General features: G+C 34.9%; 3 protein-coding genes across 3 annotated transcripts in view; 1 reads left to right on the forward strand and 2 right to left on the reverse strand.

The window, feature by feature from the left end:
- LOC138336283 (glucose-6-phosphate 1-dehydrogenase-like) overlaps positions 1-23,055 on the reverse strand; it is a 104,620-nt gene that overhangs the window by 38,895 nt on the left and 42,670 nt on the right. The window lies entirely within an intron of this gene.
- On the forward strand, positions 3,709-14,755 carry LOC138336723 (mitochondrial carnitine/acylcarnitine carrier protein-like). The gene is made up of 9 exons (XM_069286277.1): positions 3,709-3,889; positions 6,101-6,193; positions 7,591-7,718; positions 8,196-8,286; positions 8,650-8,767; positions 9,249-9,321; positions 10,128-10,237; positions 10,636-10,760; positions 11,503-14,755. The coding sequence occupies exons 1-9, from the start codon at positions 3,794-3,796 to the stop codon at positions 11,563-11,565; spliced, it is 897 nt and encodes a 298-aa protein (XP_069142378.1). The 5' UTR covers positions 3,709-3,793; the 3' UTR covers positions 11,566-14,755.
- Positions 14,569-21,141, reverse strand: LOC138336724 (actin-related protein 2/3 complex subunit 4). Its single transcript, XM_069286279.1, has 6 exons — positions 20,993-21,141; positions 19,309-19,427; positions 18,685-18,796; positions 17,767-17,862; positions 17,262-17,451; positions 14,569-16,037 (listed from the first exon to the last, which is right to left on the reverse strand). Exons 1-5 carry the CDS (start codon positions 20,993-20,995, stop codon positions 17,275-17,277), a joined length of 507 nt encoding a protein of 168 aa, XP_069142380.1. The 5' UTR covers positions 20,996-21,141; the 3' UTR covers positions 14,569-16,037; positions 17,262-17,274.

Consider the following 23,055-nt stretch of genomic DNA (forward strand, 5'->3'; position numbering starts at 1 on the left):
TAACAACAAAATCTAAGTGTACATATCATTATCATAATCTTCGTTTTCTGACAAGGAAATAAGATAAAATATAACGAAGTGAAAGTGAAAGTAGAAATTATGGGCTTCTGACTCGTTTTTGGCTACCGTCATAGTATGAAGTAATTCTTTACTTAATGTAAAACATAGTAAGATAAGGTTGTAAACTTTTCGGTACTCCCGAAACGACTTGTTACCGACACGTCTAGAATTCCTTATTTCTTATCCGACCATAACTCGAAATGAATAACAATATGTTTTGACAAACTGTCAGGGGTTTGCAAGTTCAACTAGTTTTAATCATTTTTGCCAACCTTTATTGAATCTATTTTTTTTCTCGTTTACCAAAAGCTATATACTTTGGAACATAGTAATATTCTATAATAGAGTTAAAAAAGCTGTCACATTTAATGAACCATGTAAGCATCTAGTTTTGTAAATAAAATGTTTAATATAAAGAACAATTCCATTATCAATCCTATGGTATATACAATTTTGATCTAGTTTCCCAAAAAGCATAGTTTCTTTATTAATAGCAAAAGGAATAAAAAGAATATCCAACAGGTTTTCAAAATTTGCTAATAAGTTCTGAACTTCAGAGCATTCCCCAAAAAAGATGTGTGATTGTCTCCCTTTCTATTGCACATAACATAAGTGAGGATTATTTGAAAGACTAATTTTACAAAGATATATGTATTTGTTGTTAGAATATGATGGTAAATTTTGAACTGAAGTTTAGTATTATTAGTAGACATGAAGGGTATATTGTACATTTTTGTTTCCACATTTCTTGAGCATAGTCTAAAGAGGTTCTCCATTTATGCTGGCCAGTTATAGCCGTATCATTTTTAACTAGCACTCTGTAAAAATCTTGGAATCCACGGTTATTTTTCAATATTAATCAAGGTTGAAAGGAATAATTGGGTAAAATAATTTTTCATTTGATACATTTACATTTTACAGATAATTTTAAATGCTAGATATATGTCCATGATATTCAAGATAATTACTTATTGTATCATAAATATTACAGAATTCATCATATGAAAATAAAGAATATGGAGAAACACTTTTTAACAAGGGCTCTACAAAATTATCAATCTCATTTTACATTTTCAAAACTTTCCATTTTAAGAATTAAAAACCGTTTCAGAAAGGAATTATCCAGTTATAATATATTATGACTGGTGTTCCGCAGGGCTCCATCCTTGGCCTCTCTTGTTTCCTATATTCATTAAGGATATTTTTATGAAGACAAACTTTTTGCAGAGGATATTTCTCTAATATAAATCAAAAGATTCACTAAGAATAAATGCGGATATTAGTTCCAATCTCAGCAAAATGTGTGTAAGGTCAAAGAAGTGGTGTAAGATGCTCCACCGCCAATAGAGCATAAACGATACTCATCATTTGAACAATAATTGGTGTTTAATCGTGCTCATATGTGAATAATTAACACAAAAAACATCAATAAATAATTTAGTTTGCCTTTGGTGCATGCACAATCAGTACATATAGGACATAAGTGCCACGGATTTTTTTCGGGATGTAATTAATTATTTTTGATAGATTTATCTTGAAGTAAAATTAGAGGCTCAGACTTTTCAATGGTGGTAATGGATTAAAGTAAGTAACTTTTGTAACTGAAGAAAAATAGTTATTTGTTCGCTCCTGTTTTTGATAGAGAAAAAAATACCATTTGTCAGCGGTGGAGCATCTTTAATATTCAATCCTAGCAAAACTGAAACACCTATAAGCCGTGAAACAGTCAGATTATTTCATTTTCAACTGATCCATCCTCGATACTCCAGGGGTTCCGATCACTTACGATCTCTACACCCCTGGACTTTATCATAGTAGAACGGGAGGCAACAGAACAGGAAATTTTGTCATCTGATGTACATCAAAAAAGGTGTATAGCGGTAAACTATGGTTGACTGTGTGGCTTTGATGTTAGGCGTCGCTCTCACTGTAGTCTTCAAATGAAATCTTTGCTAGCCTGTGATTGGTCAAATGTTTTCCGCTGAGCTGCCTTCAATTTCACTATGAGATAGTCCAGGGGTGTAGAGATCGTAAGTGATTTTTTAACCCCTGTGTAGAGATCGTAAGTGATAGGAACCCCTGGAATATCGAGGATGCAACTGACCATGGATAACACTATCACTACTGAAGTGTCTTACGCTAGACCGCCTTTAGTTTGAAAAAATGAACTTTGTGTTAGAATATGTATGATGGGATGGTTTTACTCAAACTCACTCTGATTTGTTTGTAAGCATTCAACTTGGGGAAACAAAGTTGTTATAGGTTCAATCCAACTAACTAACAAAGTCAGTCTCTATTCTGAAACATGTTGATTGGTGTGTGATAGCCCCTGGTAGTAAACGTGGTCAACATAAAATAATTCAGTCCCAAAAAATGGTTCATTGACGTGTTCCCCATTTTCTTCATGACATGCTCTGTATTGTCGAAATAATCGAATACACGATAATAATACAGCATTTATGTAGGCAGATGGCTGCCAGGGTTAGGACCCTGGCTTCGTTATCCGTTTAATTTTTTTATGTCCTCTATAGCAAGAGGGCTCTCATTCAACAAACACATACATATATCTGTAGCATTCACTCATTTTTTTTACTTTCATTTCATTCTACATTCTGATATTTATTCATCCTATAATTTATTCATTCACAAACTCTATATTTCAATATTTTCATTAATTTATCAATTTACTGTTCACTATTCATTCGTTCAAGTATTCCGTATTTTATCATGTACATTTATCTTTTATGTAACTTTTAGTATGGAGTATTGTCGCTCTTTGCTCGGCGCACTGTCTCAGGGCGCATTGTCGCCTATTCGCATGACGCGTTGTCGCACTGTTACTCTTCATATAACGCACTGTCTGTCTTCGCACGACTCACTGTCGCTCTTCGCTGGGCGCTTTATCGCACTGTCACATGACGCATTATCGCGCTGTCTTATGGCGCACTGTCGCATTGTCGCTTTTCGTGTGACGCCAATGCGTCAATGCAAAATCAACCAGCACACTAAATAGAATCTAGCGAAATTAATTCACACTGAAAAAGCATCCTCGATACTTCAGGCGAATCCTCTAAACTCCAGTGGATACTTCAATTACAGCGCCGATGTTCTGGTTCTGCAACACAACTTCAGGGAAGCTTTCACTGTAGATATATCAATCCTTGAACTACAATTTATCTCATTGAAAAACTGAAGGCAATTTAGGACCGTTTTCGATAATGCGGTTTGACTGGTTGGACCAAGTTTTTTTATGAATTAAAGACGGACCTGATGATTTTTATATATCGTTTTCAGACGAGCTTTGACAAAGCCATCACAGGCCTGTATCATAAACTGCATGTCCGTCAGGATTTATACTTGAGATAATGACTTTTAAAAACGGTTGAACCGGTTGTTCCGAATAAACGAAAACGACCCAGGAGAGAAAAACTGACCATGCAATCACTGAAACACAAAAGTGTGGCCGTCAGTGGTGGGAGGTAAAAAGTGATGAAAATGAATTCAAGGAGGAGCAAAACAGAAAACTAAAACTATTTTCAACATTTTATTCAATTGACGGGAACATTTCAAAGTAACTAAGCCTTTTCTTGAGGTCGTGATTTTTGTTCCATATTGCAGCGTGTGCAGCCTTAATAGTCTTCAAAGATACTAAGGCCCATAACTCTTCAACTTCCGGTTATCTTTCGACACTGGTCACCGGCAAGCGCTGCAAAAGTTCCAAAAATCACTAACCATGGGAAAAAAGCCAAGTCCCCTCAAAGATTTCATCGCTGGAGGTGCTGGGGGAGTATGTTGTGTATTTGCAGGACATCCTCTTGACACTATAAAGGTAACCGAAAATTATAAAAATTTGGACTGCTAATTTTTAGCGTCGAAACGGGGCACAATATCGTCCAAGTTGCTAACACGTTAGGCCTATAGAACATTGCACAGTAGATCCGGTGCGATATTGATCAGGTCGACTCAATCTTGAAAAGATATTCTGTTATTCTTATAAACGACATTATCTTTAGATTAAAAAAAAATGCTGACACCAAGAGATAAGCACACATTGAAAACGACCATCTTTATTTGTGATGGACTTTGAACCCTAACACTGTTAGCTATACAATACACATGTAAACTGGTAACAGGTTAATAGCTAGGCCTACAACAGCTGATTGTTGATACCAACTGGCATAGTCCACCGACCATGACTGCCTTTAAAAATCATCATTGCCTGTAGATATATGAATAAATTGAAAATTGAATAATTGAAGGGAATGAAAGATAATTACATAGCTCAAAACCTATTATGCCCTATTTTGATAATTATCTTTTTTTTTTTTTTTTACTAAATATTGATATCTAAAATGTCACAGGTTTGCACATAGGTACCTGGTTCGTTTTTAAAAAAATGACATGTTGTACTACATATATATGTATTAAAACATGTTATTTTTTTTAACGACCCAGGTACCTACATGTATAGTTTGCTTTTGTGTTACATGGTAAGTATCAGCTTAAATTCTTCACCTATATCGAAAGTGCAGTACCAGATTTTGTCGAAATGGAATTGTGTTTGGAATTGATTGAGATTTCATCATCAATGTTCAGTCATAATTCAGCTTTTGTTTTTATCTCATAATTGATTATCGGAAATTGGTTGCCTTTCCGATTAGGTATCAATTATAATGATAATCGGGATAACAATTATAAATAATATTTTTTTGTTGTCCTTAAGGTAGCTCAATACTTTTGGAAAAACCCATGTCATTTTTTTCTAACAGGTCTTATTTTCTTGCATTTTTCATGTAGATTTCAAATCTGTGAAGATAAATGGGTGTTCTCGAACTACTTTTTGAGATATTTGAGCTTGAAATATACCATCCATGCAAATTTGCTGACCGAAAATAGAAAAATTCATTAAATTATGTTTTCTGTAATATTAGGGTGAATGTAGTCTCGATCCTGTTGATTTTTTGTCCTAAATTTCTTACGATAGAACAATATACAAAACTATTTTATTTTTACAAATGCTAACTAATTTTTGTTATTTCCCAGGACCGTTTCTATACGTAATTACCATGTTTTGCCATATTTTCGCCTGTAAAAAATCAATGAATAGGCCAAAAAGGAAATGAAAACCCATGTCAATTTCACAATATTTGTATATGATATGCCCAAGGTAATATGTTTTTCAAATATCATATAAAAACACAGGGTCCTCGATCAAAATTTCACAATTTTGTAAGCTTGAAGTTTGTAACTCTCAACCCTACCCCCATTTCATCTAGTGCTAAGATGGGTTATATTTGACTATTTTTTGAAAATCATGCCGCAAAAAAACATTCCACATCAGTTCATACGTTTTTGTGATATTATATCTGGTTTATGTCTGTTTGTTTTTATGATTTTCTCCAAATTGTGTGTTTAAAGGAAATCCGTATGCGATTTTTTTAGAATTCCGGAATTTCGGTCCGGCCGGGTCCCGTCTTATGATTTATAGCAACGAACGGTATTTCCGGTGTTTAAAAATCCATTCCCATTTACGACAGGGACCGCAAAAACCTCAGAGATAGCATATAATTTTCACTTCACTGCTTTTATTTGATTTATTTAATGATTTTAAACATTCAATATTATCTGTAGACAATTTTCACCTATTGAAAAAATATTCAAGTGTGATGTCGTGGCGTATCGGAAACCATTCTGGAATTCAAAACAACCTCCGCAACTTCCGGTATAGCGTCAAATGAATTGGCGCGATTTTCAAAAGTATGGACCTACCTTAAGGTCTTTACATTTTTTCATTGCTTTGTTTTTATCACTGGGGTAAATATTCTCCTAAAGGCCAAAAGTCAGGTAAATTGGTCATTGTCAAAGAAAATAAAAGTATCAAGTCGAAGAAATATCTTAAAAAATATATAATATATAAAAACTTTGATTGTAAATTAGGATACCATAAGCAGTGTTGATATTATCTATTCAATTCTTACGCCCTACAATATACCTGAAGGGTAGACATTTTATCAATTAAGTTTTTTTTTCTGATCTTCAGGTGCGTGTGCAGACCATGCCTAAACCAGGCCCGGGAGAAAGCCCACTCTACAAGGGAACTCTGGACTGTGCTCTCAAGACTGTGCAAAAAGAGGTAATTAATGGCTGTCCTTGTTCTGTCTGCCTTCCGAGTTATGGCAATTGTGCTATGTAGTTTTCAACAGCACATGGCACATTTGGCCGCCATCCAGCTGTCCCTGCCAGTACGATCAGGAAGTATGATTGGGACGTCCTGATCATCCTGAAAAATATTGATTGGGACAATCAGTAGTACGTATAATATGCTAACTAGTGGTGTTCCGATTAATCAAGTTCGTCGAGTATCGTTGGTTTGAAGTGTTTGATTAATTAAACGATTAAGAAATCTGTAATCGAGATCCGTCAGAATTTTCCGACACTATGATAAACCAAAGTATAAAGTTAGCTGATAGGAAATTGCAAAACATGCAAAAAAATCATAGCCAACTTGTTAAATTCATTCCCTTGTGTGTGGTTGTCGCTCATATCATTTCAAATTTCAAGTGTCTAGACAAATTGAAGAGTGCATAAGCACTACATAGTAATGTAAACATTCAGATGAGCATGAAGAGTATTTTTCTTTCATACCTCGACGTTTTATTGCAATTTAACAACTATAATATCCAGCCATTTTGAAATAAATTCGAAGTCACTTTTCAATACATGGAAAATTACGTGCAATATTTTCAACACAAATTCCGTAGTTTGCATCTGTTATAGTGAAACCAGTCATGTTTGTGAAAAATTTTTAAATATTTTACCGAGGAAATAGAGATTTTGTTGACGCAGTGACGCCACGAGGCTTTATTGCATGGTTAGCCATTCAATACAGACTCAGGTGGCATGAGTATATTGCCCTAGACCAGCCAGTATTACACCCGTAGGTATGAAAGAAAATTGGTTTATTGTTTGACATGATTCAGACCATAAAGCATCTAATGACTTGTCCTCAATAAATTGTTAAAATCTTGAACAGTTTGTTATATCTTATAATATTTACAATTTGCACTGACATGGACTCAATAACCATGCTTTCTAGTATCATCATTATCAGTGTATAATGTTAGCACAACATGCGCGGCGATTCTATTGTTACGTGAATAGTCGATGGCGTAGCAACGTGGGGTCATGACCCCACCTTTGGCGGGAACATATGAATGACTCGATTCCAATCAGCTGTTCAATCGAATTTGTTGACAATGACGGGAGAGAAAAAAATATGGGTATTTTAATAAAAAAAATATGCAACTGCCGCAGGATTAAATAATATTCATTTACTTGAAAAACTGTAAATATAAGGAATAGATGCTTATATTGTTGAGGTTATGAGGATAAACATCGCCTCAAAATTAAAATCAACATAATATTCTTAATTGCTACAGCGTTAAAATCCATTTTATACATTTAGGACTACATGTAGGTCTGGGTCAGAAATCAGATTCGCCATGATGCAATAATATTGTAATCTTTCAGGGTTTTTTTGGACTCTACAAAGGCATGGCTGCACCACTGATGGGGGTCGCTCCAATGTTTGCCATTTGTTTCTTTGGCTTTGGAGTCGGAAAGCGACTACAGCAAAAACAGCCGGGTGACTCACTAACGTAAGTTGTGTATTAATGTTAATGTTATGTTAAACTGGAAGCATCAAGATTCTGAATGTGATTATTCATTAAAGTTATATTTTAAAGCAGATTTTACAATTGTCAGTTTATCATTAAAATATCATCATACTAGTAATTTATATAATCTGTAAAGGAGTTATCTCCCATGAACCATTTTCTTGTAATAACTACTTACTGGAATGTCTTCTTCTTCAGAATATTTTACCGTTAATTAATAACATAAATAAGAGCATCATTTCTTCTGTATTTGATAACTATTTCAAAAGATCATCTCAACAGGCATGACATGACAATTGTGATGTCACAATGTCAATGACGTCAAAAAATAGCTTGCAGTCATGCACTGAACAATGCCAACTGCTTTTGATAAGGTTGCATAGTGAGTTGCAAAGAAAATGTAAATATATTTGAATTTATTGAAATGAGATTAAAATTTTTGGCCTTTGCTTCATATAGGTATGCACAAATCTTCATGGCTGGAGGACTGGCCGGAGTATTTACTACAGGTATCATGACTCCCGGGGAGAGGATCAAATGTCTTCTACAGGTACGTACAGAACATGTACATGTATTATACAGTCTCCCCTGGGGTCAGGCAAATGTCCTAATAATGGTCAGCCCTGATTACTATAAACATTAGTCTATTTGTGCAATTCTTTGCATATTTCAGGAGTTACCTCCCTTCTGTGTAGGTTGTCATGTCATAGTGACGTCATTATTTTGTGAGAGAAATTTGCGTCATTTACTCTGAAAATTATTATGTTACGCTTGCAAACACATGACCTCACAATCAATACCTTCACTCAAGGGCATTAACTCTGTATTGTGCAAACACAGAATAATACTTACCTGGTAGATTATTTTTAGGTAGATAGTGATACAAAGTAATGTACCTAATGTTTTGTTACAGATTCAGGCTGATTCTAAGGTGAAGAAGTATGCCGGTCCTGTGGACTGTGCCAAGCAGCTATACAAGGAAGGTGGAATTAGGAGTATTTATAAGGGAACTGCAGCAACACTGCTCAGAGGTAGGTCCTACTATCAATGGTACAGTCTCAGAATTTTTACTTGAAAGAAGGACATAAGCATTTTGGGTTGCTTGAACTTGGTATATTTACATGTATTTATAAAAAAATGTTGTTAAAAATTTCATTTACACTGTATACTGCTGTGAAATTGGGAACATGCCAGGACATTGTTGTAATATGAAATTATACTGCAGGAATTCAGAATTTCCTCATTTGAAATCCTCAATTATTCCAACTTTAATATAAAAGTTATATAAAAATAACTTATACAGTAGCAAATGATATCTTAGGACTTTAGACAAACCAGAGTGTGTAAATAAGGGTTAGACTTCATCTGAACTGTGTCAACTAAAATGTGTGATTCTTAAAGATCAATATCCTGTATCGAGGGATATATGTACATGTAGGTATCACATGCTGCATACATATACTTAGTAGTTTATGTTTCAGAATGTTATTAATTATTTTGTTTTACTTTCAGATATACCAGCTAGTGGAATGTATTTCATGAGCTACGAGTATCTACAGCACACATTGACACCGAAAGGAGGAAGGTAGGTCAAAGGTCAATACAGTCAAAGTTCAAAGTTGAAGGTTTGAATATCCAGGGCAGCTTCTAAAGCATTTGTCTATTGAAACTTACCCGGGGGTATATTTCACAATCCTAATTAAAGATGCTCCACCGCCGACAAATGGTTTTTTTTTTTTTCACTATAAAAAACAGGAGAAGACGATTTAGTATTTTTCTTGAGTTACAAAAGTTACTTTTGTATGAGCTTCTAATTTTACTTCAAGTTAAAAATATGAAAAATAATTAATTGCATCCCGAAAAAATTCCGTCACACTATATCCTATATGGAATGAAGTACTGATTGCGCATGCACCAAAGGCAAAATAAATTATTTTATAGTATTTTTTGTGTTAATTAGACATATATTTTATACGATAATACACCAATTATTATTCAAATAGTGAATATCATTTATGCTATGTCGGCGGTGGAGCATCTTTAATATATAGGTAATAGGTAAAGAGTTTGTGGTGGAATGTCCGACACTTAAATCATGGAGTGACTGATATTTTCATGATTCTACAGATAATTGATATGATCACGAAAATTTGATCCGTGAAATATTGATAAATAGATGAATCGGATATTGGTATACATACCATGAAAACCAGATCATTGAAATTTAAAACCACTAATGTTTTGATCTGCATAAATAACAACTATATTGGATAATATATATACTATACATGCATTAGAAAAAAGATAATTGATCAAATGTGAGAATAATTTAATAAGAATTTTTCAGACATAGTCGATGTGATCTACAGATGTAACTTGTTTCGTTTACAGTCGTGAGGACCTCAGTGTAGGACGAACTTTATTTGCCGGTGGTGTGGCAGGCATCTGTAACTGGGGTGTATGTCTCCCTGCAGATGTACTCAAGTCCAGACTGCAGACTGGTGAGTGGAAGCAGCCGGAGCTGCCATTCGGCACTTACCTCATTCAACATGCTTATAAATCTCTGAGTAGTTTTCAATCGAAAAACTGGTCAGGTCTAATACAAATAAAATGTTATATCCAGTCAAGTAATTCACAGCTATAGCCAGTGAAAACAGACAGAATCTCAACCAGGCACCAAAATCTGCACCTGTGTTGTGTTAAATTTGGACAGTAAAAAAGTCAAGATAATATGGGAAATTTGTTGCAGACACTGGACATTAATTGAAAAAGATTACATACAGATTTTGATTCAAGAAAAAAATTGCTTCATAGTGACAAAAAATTTGCATTTCTAGAGTAAAGTTTTATATATTATATTGCTGGATAATCTCCATTGTTTGTTGGCTATTGTTTGTAGCCCCTGCTGGTACCTACCCCAATGGTATCCGTGACGTGTACAAACAGCTGATGAGAGAGGAGGGATTCATGTCCCTGTACAAAGGATTTACCCCCGTCATGCTCCGAGCATTCCCCGCTAATGCTGTAAGTAGGATGCTGAGAAATATTTCATCATAATTATGCATGTATCATTTTATACTGAACCTTAGGGCGGTGGGCATGAGATACCCAAGGACTGTGTTATAGATTATGTATTGGTTACACAAAATTTCATCGTTAGAAAATTAGGTAAAATTTATTGATATCCTGTTAACTGACATGGTAAGGATAACTTGCCTTGCATGCCTCATATTTACTAGTTGAAGAATTTGTATCCTTCAGACATACCATCCTGTGTTACCCGGAATATACCGTTGATATTACTTTTTTTGACCCATATTATTAGACATGATTTAGAAACTTTGAGGTGGCTGTTCAAGAAATTTGAAATTTACGCACTGGTGATTTCAATACAAGTCATAAAGCTTCTGTTTAAAGAATGGAATCCTAGTCAGTTAGCTTATAAAATTTCTTTCCGGAAAACCATGCTCATGAAGGTATTTGAATCAAAAGGACAATGGATAGAGTAATAGACTTGAAATGTGTCAATTTCTGCCCTAAATGGATTTTCTTACCTCTTCATTGAGTTTAATATTGGTTATTGTACAGTAAAACCTGCCTTAGAGACCACCTCTGTATAAAGACCACCTGCATATTAAAACCATTTTCTACAGGTCCCAAATGGCCATTTATAGCCACTTTTCTCTTGTATTTTGTGTGATCTTACTAGACAGGTTGACTCTAATTGTATTCATTTCTGTTTAATGTGAATTTCTGTCTGTTTTAGGCTTGTTTCCTTGGATACGAAGTAACAATGAAGGCACTCAACTGGCTTGCTCCCGATAATTGATGCATGTTACTCTTAAAGACTTTCTAAAAATGTACGGCAGAGATTATCCTCAAACAAGTTCCTTTTTATAGATTATCAGAATGAAGATTATGAAAGGCATTTGATTGATGCTCCTGAACCCCTTTTTATTTTGGCTATTTGTTCTTTGAAAAAGAAGTGTTAAAAAATGAAGTATCTTGTTGAAAGGGGCTTGTTTTGGGAAAAACCTGTAGTATTGCTGTAAAAATTATCATATTTTTTTCAACCTCTCAAATAATTTCTGAGGTTAAATGTTAAAATGTCAGTGTCCTTTGAAATCGAGCATGAAATCTCAGGGCTTTGTGATATAATTAGATACTTGTGTGTGATGCCTACAGACTGTGAGTCTTGTTTGTACCTGTTGTGATGACTTATATTTACCTGTCGGGTAAATAGGTCTAACGCACTTAGAGAAATCAAATTATTTTTCTCTTTTGTTTTTCTACAATGTTTTCTGTTATTGAATATACCCAAAGAGTCCATTACTTTAACTCATTCACCCCTCAAGACACATTTAGGCTCTTCTAAATCAAAGACTAGATCAGTCCATTATGAAATTTTAGGGCTGAATGAATTAAGCTGTCAGGCTTTATCTGTTGTGTATAGATGTTCTCACATTTCAATTTTTTCTCAATATCGACTAGCGGGATTGGATGACACCTTTCCTGGGAATAATCCGGAAATAGTTAATATAAAAAAAGTTTTCCTTTATGAAACTTCTGCGTAATCTTGCCAGAATATTGCAAAGATTATCTTTTCTAAAGTATGAGAACTTGGATCCATGATCTCATCCTACCTGAATATTGTTTAGCCTAAATCCCATTGATACGTAATAAACCTGAATTGAGAAGTGATACTTTAAGTATCATATCATGTATTTTCTGATTTTGTTGTCTTTCAATCTTTCAATTGCCAAGCAATCTACCAGTTTTTGAATACATTTTTGTTTCTTATTTGCTTTATGTATTCACTGGTATTATTTACGTGTACTAGAATGTGCATGCATCATTATTACAAAGTAATTGAGTAAAAACTATAAATGTGCTTTCTAATAATTTTGTGTGTGTTGTGGATATGATATGAGAGATCTATTTTCTGCAGATTAAATGTAGGAATTCAGTGTGGAGGCTGTATGAATATTCACAAAATGATTAGAAAGTAAAGTGAGTGTCAATGCAGAAAATTCATGCATAGTGTGCATGATGGGAGTATCTTTTGCTGGAATAGCTCGAAGTTTCAAAATTTTATCCTGATTTTTCTTTAGATTACATTTACAATAGTATTGAAGAAGGATCTTTTGAGAATCAGATGCTCTAGTGAAATTAACAATTTTTGTGTAGTGACATATCAATGGACTCTCATATTCTCTTAATGAGTTAGTCCCACCTGTTTGACTGCTTAATGTTTATCAAGGTTGCTGTCAACCATTCCACAGATCAGATTATGGTATATACTACTGGTGCACTTTTACTTTCACTTTGTCCAAAATGTGAACATCAGTTACCAGTAATTCTAAGTATACTGTATATACATGTACCTTATAGTTTACATTCTGATCTGTCAGAGTTACTTCTCCTTTACTTAACACTGTGGCCATTTTGGTTTATTCGGAACAACTGGTTCGACCGTTTGTTAAAGTCATTATTGCAAGTATAAATCCTGACGGACGGATACAGGCTTATGAGGGCTTTGTCAAGGCTCTTCTGAAAGCAATATAAAATAACCAGGTCCGTCTTTAATTCATAAACGAGCAACTAGGTCCAACCAGTCGAACCATATAATCGAAAAACAGCCTGTCATTACTACAGAGGGAAATGAAGGGAAGTAACTCTTTATATATTAGAATGCAGAGAAATATCTATCATATTTACTATTTATGAAGTCAAGTAAGAGTATGACCTCTTTTGCAGTGATTAATGTCACAGGGGTTTGATACATTATAAGTAATAGATAAAAATTAATTTGTATCATTTAATATTATCATTCATTATATCCTACGATGTGATACAATATTTCCCAAAAAATTAAATCATTTAATAACTAATTTGACCTAAGCTCAAGTTATATTCTGTTGTGTTGATGATGTGAGCATTATTTAGCAACTTGTTTCAATTCTTTTGTATGTAATCAGATTTAATAAATTATTTTTGAACACAATATTTTTGTTAAAACAGAGTTATTTTCAAATGTACATTCATCTATCATTTTGGGGCCACAGTGGCCGAGTGGTTAAGATGTCTAGGCACATTACCACAGGCCCTTCACATTTGGGTTGTGAGTTCGAATCCCATGTGGGGCAGTTGCCAGCCACTGGTCAGTGTTTTTTTCTCCGGGTACTCCGGCTTTTCTCCACCAACAAAATTTGGCACGTCCCTACATGACCCTGGCTGTTAATAGGACATTAAACAAATAAAATCCAATCATCTATTATTTACTACATTAATACTCAAAGCAATGATGTATAAGAGGTTGTGCAGTTTATATAATTTGGTGACTATTCAACTGTTTGGAGCCATTAATATTGATGTAAGCAAGACCTGCGTATTGGCATTTGTTGCGGCGAAAGACTGGGGAGATAATTCCAAGTGACGTCTCCTTGTTGTTACTCTGGCTTTTAACGAACATTATATCCGAAAATACTTTGCATAGTACCAATACCAATCAGTAGGATGCATTTCCCAATGACTAACATCAGCACAGACCGCTTTGTTTCTCAATATTCTAAAAAGAAAAGCTGCCATAGATTGAAACCTTTTGTTATGCAGAGTTATGTACTCTAAGAAGCATGTACATGGACTTTGGTTATAATAATTATTATCTCAAAAGTAATCTTCATTAACAAATGGCAAAACAATCAACTGGTATATACACACATGTATCTGCTTACAAGGGAATTTAACTCCACATAATGAATAGACTAAATATGGATTGGTAACAGTGCTAACTTGCTCCATTTCAGTATTTCAAAAACAAATGAAAGTAAAATCAATTATGTTAAAAATTTATTTCATTAAGCACTTGGAAGTTTATAATTTCACTTAACTTCCAGAAGATGAATATTTCATAAATATAATTCAAAGGTACACTGTACATACATAATACTTACATCAAAGTACAAAAGGTATTGTCTATACAAATTGTTCTAGTGGGACCTCTGCGTACAGGTAACCAATATCGACAGGTGTATCACAGGTGAAGAGAGTATTGAAAACGAACTTATTTTCATGTGCTGTTAGTTTTCACCTCTTCTTGAAAATCAGACTTTAACCAATTGACACAAAATTCAAGTACTGTAGGTCTTTGCCATAATAAGTGTATAGCTAACAATTTTGGCAGTTCATAATTTTAGTGATTTTGCACAAGAAAAGTAAACTTCAGCATACCAAAATTTTGCGATCTGGCTACGGGGGTATTTCTACAATTCACCTATTTCTAAATATTTCATGGATCAAAATTTTGTGCAACTATAGCTATAAGCTGTGAACTTGTGAAAAATATCCAAACAAATATGACTGGCTGTACAGAATATCTACACTAATAACTGTTAATACAATCAGACAAACTTTAAAAATGGTCAGACATGAAAATATGGACATCTGCAGAAATCAGTTGAGCTACAATACCTAAACACATGTGTTATGAATTCTCCAAGTAAAACACCTGTTCTTTGTATAGTATGAACAAAAAAAATGCTGCGTTAATAGTTCACAATATCTGTGGCACCATATAGAGAATATTAAGGTCTCAAACATGACTTCATCGGAAATGAAATAATGATATATTCTTTAATGCAAAGTGCTGGATCCCAGAGTAAAACGAAAATTGCTATCTTGCAAAATATCATAAATGAAAACTTCATCAGCACTTCAAATCTGTGAGATGGTGTGAATGTAATTATATTTACATTCTTAGAGTAACTAACCATTAAGTTTAAATGATTTTTATTAAATTCACAAAATTATTTGAACAATGACTTTTCTATCAAGTCCTATCGTCTTTTTATATTACAGAGTTATCTCCCTTAAGGGCAAGTACCAACTGTGACTGCATTAATTTGTGAGCGAATATATAATGTTATACTCATTAAAACATGATATATATCAATTAATACCTACTCATAAAGGCAGATATCTCTATAATATGAAAATATATATTAGTTTAATTGTTAGAGACACAATCCTTAAACTACAGCGGTCTTCAGATTGACCTACACGATATCAGACATCTTTGTCAAGATGATTTTAAATACTCTTCAAATATCATGTATTTGACCATTATGTAACCTGATCATACATGTATCCAATAATAACATGAAATATAATGGTAAAAATAATTTGATATAATAACAAGTTCTCGTCACTTATACTTCTATTCACGGAGCATTTGTATGTGACGTGGTCCAGCGACGCCCTGCTTGTACGTAGATCTTGGAATACATAATAATTTCTTTAGTTCTGTGGAATAGAAGAAAAGGAGGGGCAGGGTCCAATAGGGGAAATGGAGGTAAATCCTTTAAATCGCTACTTGTCCTAGAGTTCTGAATGGAATGTAACCAAAATTGGCCACAAACATCCTTGGGGGAAAGGGAACAGAACTTGTATAAATTTTGGCTCTGATCCCCCAAGGGCAAGAGGGGCGGGGCCCAATAGGGGAAATAGAGGTAAATCCTTTAAATCGCTACTAGTCAGAGTTCTGCATGGAATGTAACCAAATTTGGCCAGAAATATCCTTGGGAGAATATGAACTGAGTTTGTATAAATTTTGGCTCTGGTCCCGGGGGGCAGAAGGGCGGGGCCCAATAGGGGAATTATAAGTAAATCCTAAAAATCGGTACTTGTCCTAGAGTTCTGCATGGATTGTAACCAAATTTGGCCATAAACATCCTTGGGGGTAGGAGAACAGAACTTGTATAAATTTTGGCTCTGACCCTCCGGGGGCAGGAGAGGGGGGGCGCCCAATAGGGGAAATAAAGGTAAATCCTTTAAATCGCTACTAGTCATAGAGTTCTGCATGGAATGTAACCAAATTTGGCCATAAATAATCCTTTTTGGAAGGGAAACAGAACTTGTATAAATTTTGGCTCTGGCCCCCCGGGGGCAGAACGGGTGGGGCCCAATAGGGGAAATAAAGGTAAATCCTATAAATCGCTACTTGTCCTAGAGTTTTGCTTGGATTGTGACCAAATTTGGCCATTAACATCCTTGGGGGAAGGGGAACAGAACTTGTATAAATTTTGGCTCTGACCCCCTGGGGAAGGAGGGGTGGGGCCCAATAGGGGATTTAGAGGTTAATATTAAAATTCCTTCAGAAAAGAAACAATGAACCTGTATTCAGAACATTACTTGGCATTACAAACCAGGTGAGCGATACAGGCCCTCTGGGCCTCTTGTCCTTCGTTATTTTTTAGTAATTTTCAACCCTGTATAACCCAGAAACATGGATATAGTAGCTAAATATTCTGGTATCGATGCTATGCATTTAGATATGTTACACTGTTTTTATATTTTAACTTTTGAATGTCAAATATTGAAAACATTTGTTTCAGGAAAGGGACATAAAGTACAATGAATGTGATGGGTAAATTAACAAATGAAGAATATGTAAATACTTAATCTATAATTAGTTCTTACTTATCAAAGAACTTTAAGAAAATAGCTAGGGGTAGAAATTGTACTTACCTTTAATTTTTTACTAAAATCGCTTGAGAAATTCTTCTGCACTGACACGTGCCCTTGAGTTGACCGCTAGTTTCATTTCACTTATTTCTTTATCAATTTCTTCCATGAAGTGGATTACAAAGTCCACAAGTTTATGTTTGTACATCTGCTCTGCATGGAAATTGGTGACAAGAAAACTGATGTCATAGCCCTGCAGATAAAATCACAAGTAAATATCTGTTAGCAAACGACCATATTGAAGTAATAGACCACATATTGTATACCCACCCTCAATGAAGGAAATTCATATTTCAATTGTATTGTAAAAGTTACTACCATTTTAAGTTGCAGCAACTTTATTACACATTTAGCTTTCTTTGGGCCAGGACATGTACCGATTAACTTTTATCTTTTATCTGAAATTGTCATGTCACCCACCTATTTTCCTAAATTAGATGATGTTACAAATATTAAAATCAAATTACTGAAAGGATATACCTGAATTTGACTTTATGGTCAATCTTACCTCTACTGGTTTCCGTCGAAGTATTACAAAGTTTTCTGCTCTCATCATCATAAACCTCATGAATTTATGACACAAAATTTTCTCAATATCATCTGCCTGTTAATAAAAAAAAAACGACAAAATGAATTATTCCTTTCTCTAAATTTTTAACAGCACAAATACTTTAAAGCCAAAGTAAATTTGTTGTGGACTTTTAGGTAATATTCTAATAGAATGTTTCACGGGTCTGTCAATTGAACAAGGATATCTCAACCAGAGTGTCAGATTTTGATTGGTCAGTATGAGGCTTGCAGAGTGTCAACTGCCAAAATCTTACACAAGGGTTGAGATAACCCTATACAACTCATATGCGTACACTGTATGTTTGACTTACCTCCATATTTTTTTCTCACACTTCCAAAGCATTTCCAAAGTGCCATTATTACGAGAATGTGGTAATGCATCAAAATTGGTGGAATGAAATTAAGTGAAATAAGATGCAGGTCTGCCAAGTACAAAGATGGGGATAGCATGATCCTTGTGAAAGATTTTGGTTGGTCAGCACTCTGTAAGCCTCCTGCTGAACAGCCAAAATCTTTTATGACAGCTGAGATATGTATACCTTTTTGATTGGAATACCACTGTAAGATTATATCTTTATCTATGATCTCACAAAAACAGACTCAAGTATGAGATATCTTCAATTAACTCACATACAAACTACACCAAACGTTTTACAGAAAGGTTGAATCTCCAACACTCCTTATAACTCACACAATCTTTGTTACCCGGTAATTTACAATCACCAGCTATCCTAACTTACCTGTTTCACAGCTATGCTAATCCTCACAGAATTAATTGAACCTTCAATCAGGACTTTCTCTACTTATAACTCACATAATGTTTGCTAATTTACAATCATCAGCTGTTCTAAATTACCTGTTTTACAGCTATGCTAATCCTCACAGAATTAATTGAACCTTCAATCAGGACTTTCTCTTTGTCGTTTCTGCTGATGACGACTGGTGTCAGCAGTAATTCCTTGTTACTCCTGAAACAAAAGTTGTATGTTAAGTTTATCACAGACTGACAGCTAGGTCTTACCATCATTCTTATAAATCAAAAATGGCACTTTGGAATAAGGAATTTTACATTGTAAATGGTGAAATCGAGAATATGATAAAAATGTGTAAGTTCATTATCACTTCACTGAAAAGAAATTATAACATACAATTAATTTTTCTTTTTTTTTTAATTTTATCACCTCATATCTACATTGTTGGATAAACTATTGATCTATTAATTGTGAAATTTGGTTGCCAATGTGAGTAGGACTACTGTAATTTCAATTGGGGATGAGGCTGTATACAAGTCCAAAATGTATTTCAGAATAGACCCTTAAACAAAGCTTTTGTCAGTCTACTTTTGTACTTTCCCTTTATGTGTTATCAAATATTACATCTGTGTTATTTTGCCGCTTTAAAAGTAAACACTTCAATCCTTGAATTAATAATAATCATGTCAATGTTCAAAGACATTAAACTAAAAATAAATCCAACATACTTGACTTCCACCTCAGGCTTGTTGTGTCTTTCCACCATTTGGGAGTCGAAGTTTTGTAGACACATGGCACTTGTGAGGGTGTGCCGCACTGTGTTAAGGTAGGGTTTGAGTGTCGCCGACTGGAAATAAAATAGTTATCATAATGTACCAGGTTAACTGTTAGGTATACATTGGCCAAAAAAAATAGGGTCGGTAGGTTGGGAGGAATTTTTTTTTAGTGTCTTTCTCTCTAAAACAATGACTGGAACCGGACTCGTGAGATCGAAATCCCAACTCGGGGGTAAAAAATTAGGGTTGGTCGGGTAACCCTAAACAGACATTTTTTTGTTGGCCTTATATATAGAAAAACTCTAGTAAAGTTATTCAACATCTTCACAATATTAACATGTAGTAAAAAATTTGATAAAATCTATATCATTCCAAAGTGGTGATCAAAAATGATAAAGGGGCAATAACTCCAGCACATCTAGTTAATTATGACTTATTTCTTCAATCTAGGAGACCCCCCTCAGCACTACACTTGTAGGCTACAGGTCAATAGTGTGTTAGAATTATACCTGCTGTCCCCATTGCATGATTATAAAAGGCGACTGGTTAATTGGTTAAATTACAGCTGTCAGAGCTGTAGTGGGATTGGACTGGGTCCATCATCGGTGACCAGGTAGCTCAGTCGGTAGAGCACTTGGCTAGTGTTCGGAGGGTCCCGAGTTCGAATCCCAGTCTGGCCGCTAACCCACTCCTCTCCTGTTACAGAATCCCAGTCTGGCCGCTAACCCACGGTGGTGGTGTTTGGAAGGGTCTTGTACGTCTTCGGGGGCAAAGACTTCAAGACAGGAGGGAGGAGTGTTGCGGGATTGGACTGGGTCGATCATCGGTGACCAGGTAGCTCAGTCGGTAGAGCGATCAGCTAGTGTTCGGAGGGTCCCGGGTTCGAATCCTGGTCTGGCCGCTACATTTTCTCCTCTCCTGTTATTGAGCTATAATGGTGATACATACTCAATAAATGATTTTAGAGGTATTGCCAAACAAGACACTTTTGAAACATTACATTCTGTTCAACAATGTCGACAGACATGCAAAACAATATCCCATTTGAAATCGACTTACTAGCCAATCGACTCTCGTGCTATGGGAGTGGCTATGGTAGAGTTACAAAATGTAGCGGCCAAATCGGGGTTCAAATATTGGACCTGCGAACATCGGCCTCTGTTGTTATTACACATTAGGTTTTCAACTATGTTATTAATCTAATTATTATTTGTATATTATCATATCCCTGTGTAGGTAGCGATGCGAGTTTTGTCAAATTACAATGATGATAATGTGATATATCGTTTTCTCTGTCCAAAATACAACATTTCTCCTCAGAACTGGCATACATAAGCATCCTTATTGTTTTTTGTATTTGTGATATAAACTCTAAACCAACACGTATTGAAGTAATGGCAAGATATATGACCAGTTCGTGAGTCAGCGGACCCGGTCTCGAGTCCATCATGATTTTGTATTACTTCCGTACTGTGGAAATATAGCAACGTTACGGAGCAATTTTATATCTTTTGTTGCTTCAATAAGAATGCTAATCAATTGGGGGACTAAACTGACATTAGCATTTGCAACCGTAAACCATTTAACTGGGTAATAATATTGATAAATGTTTGATAATATGAGAGAAACCACCCACCATTTTCACAGCAATTCCTGGACCAAAGCGGAAGTAAGTGTCCGGCCAGGAAACTTTCGGAACACCTCTGAAGTTTTCAATTGTAAGGTTGAACTGGAAGTTTGGGTTCGACCCGTCTCAGAGGGGAGTCGATTTATTTTTTATTTTTATCATTTTCGCTAGATTTCTTTTTTTTTCTGTTTTTGTTTTAAACGTTTAATTAAAATTATCTTTTAATCATTCAAATATAGTCAACTAAGAAAATTTTACTAATAATTTCATTATATCTGATTGGCTAGGACCAGAAACTTTAACTACATGTTAATTATATAAGATAGTTTAAATTTCTGCTAGGCCTAAATGAATTATCCATCTTTATCTATTTTGAAATTGGTATTGAATTTGCTTGCATTTTCAAATTTTGTTGAATCCTATTTTCATCCCTTACAAAAACAGGAGGACCAGTGGGCCTGCATCGCTCACCTGTATATTGCAACATAGTTATCATAAGAATAAAATATATTTCAAAGAGGACAGAGATTTAAAAAAACTTTTCTTTTCATAAAAAGAGTGCCATTCATCAGGTTAATGTAGGCAAAATAATTTTTGACCAAACATTGAGATGGTTTACTTAATTTTTTTCATTCAAGATAAGTAATTTAATTCAAATAAATTATTTTGATTTTCCTTCATGGGCCCATCCCTCTTTCCAAGGAGTCAATATCATTTATGCAAAATGTCTTTGCCTTCACTGCTAAGATTTTTCTAACCAAAATGTGTTAAAATCCACTGAGAAACAGATAGCAGTAAAAATAATATTTCCACTTCTGCCACCCCTTACCTCTCCTAATAAGCCCTAGGAGTTCAGTCGCCAAAATCGATCCCATTCCGCAATGGATTGGTGTAAACCAACTACATGTAATAGTAATTTATAGAAATTCCTTTTATTTATTTGGGCCGTGCCCCTCCTTAACCTGGTGAGGGTGCAGTGTCATCATTTATGCAAAATTGTATCCCCTTCCTTTAAAGGCCCACTACCTTTCCGGAGCAAAATTAAAGGTTTCTAAAAATCATAGATAACATAAGAAAATATATATCGATGGCCTAAGATGAGGTTATAGCATGAAGCTTATGCAAGTTTTCCTGCGTAATATATGATGATAGTTGAGTTTCATTTCACTGTTTTGCCTTCTGGGGCAGTGATAGTCAACTACCGCGCGGCATTTAGGAAGACGACGGCGGGAAACATAAGACGACCCACGTTATGAAAATTAACATTTTATTTATTTGAATTAAATTGTTCAGAAGGTGTAGCATTACCGGTAAGTTGATAACTTTTGAGACTCTACAAAATTATCAATCTCGTTTTACATTTCTATTTTAAAAATTAAAAGCCGTTTCGGAAAGGTAGTGGGCCTTTAAGGAAGTGTTCAATTGAATTTGGTACAAATCCATGGACTGTTTTATGTTTAGCAGTGGTTTCTAGGAGTTCCTTCTATTTCCCCTTTTGTGTCCTTCCCCTTCAGCCCTAGTGGTCACGGTCATTTCCCCCAAGTACGTGTCTGACCAAATTTGGTGTGTATTGCCAGCGGGCTATACAATTTTTTAACATCACAGGATGCCTTGTGCGGACTATCTGCCGATGTGGCCTGTCTGTGGAAACTATAACTAAATTTGTACCCTGTGAGCTATTTCAAAGACACAGAAAATAGAAAAAGAAACCTCTTACTATGCTAAAGTATTTTCACATTAGCCATATTTAAAACCTGTTTCTAAGAAAGAAATATGCTAATGATAACTAATTTGTAGGTCTTTGTTAGAACCTACACCTCCTTTGAAATGAAATCACTATAAGTCTATAACATAAAGAATCACATAATACTATGTAGTTTTATTAGTACATACTACATAATATTATGCACCGTACTTTCAAGGATTACATCGACGTATGACTCGCTGGCAATCTGCCGTTGCGGGTTATCTGAAATTTAGTTTACCAATTCGTAGAAAATGCCTGTTTTTGCTTCCTGCGGGCAATAAACAGGAAATTACAGTAGCTATTTTATGACTAGTAATGATTTAAA

This window comes from Argopecten irradians, chromosome 12, assembly GCF_041381155.1.
Source record: "Argopecten irradians isolate NY chromosome 12, Ai_NY, whole genome shotgun sequence".
In the NCBI taxonomy this organism is placed as follows: domain Eukaryota; kingdom Metazoa; phylum Mollusca; class Bivalvia; order Pectinida; family Pectinidae; genus Argopecten; species Argopecten irradians.

What these genes read in the sequence shown, in the direction of transcription:
- LOC138336723 (XM_069286277.1), top strand. Translation starts at nt 3,794, where the DNA reads ATGGGAAAAAAGCCAAGTCCCCTCAAAGATTTCATCGCTGGAGGTGCT. An exon ending in ATCCTCTTGACACTATAAAG is followed by an intron (nt 3,890 to 6,100) that starts GTAACCGAAAAT and finishes TCTGATCTTCAG; the next exon opens with GTGCGTGTGCAGACCATGCC. An exon ending in CAGCCGGGTGACTCACTAAC is followed by an intron (nt 7,719 to 8,195) that starts GTAAGTTGTGTA and finishes TGCTTCATATAG; the next exon opens with GTATGCACAAATCTTCATGG.
- LOC138336724 (XM_069286279.1), bottom strand. An exon ending in TTAGCATAGCTGTAAAACAG is followed by an intron (nt 17,863 to 18,684) that starts GTAATTTAGAAC and finishes TTTTATTAACAG; the next exon opens with GCAGATGATATTGAGAAAAT. An exon ending in TTCGACGGAAACCAGTAGAG is followed by an intron (nt 17,452 to 17,766) that starts GTAAGATTGACC and finishes TTTTATCTGCAG; the next exon opens with GGCTATGACATCAGTTTTCT.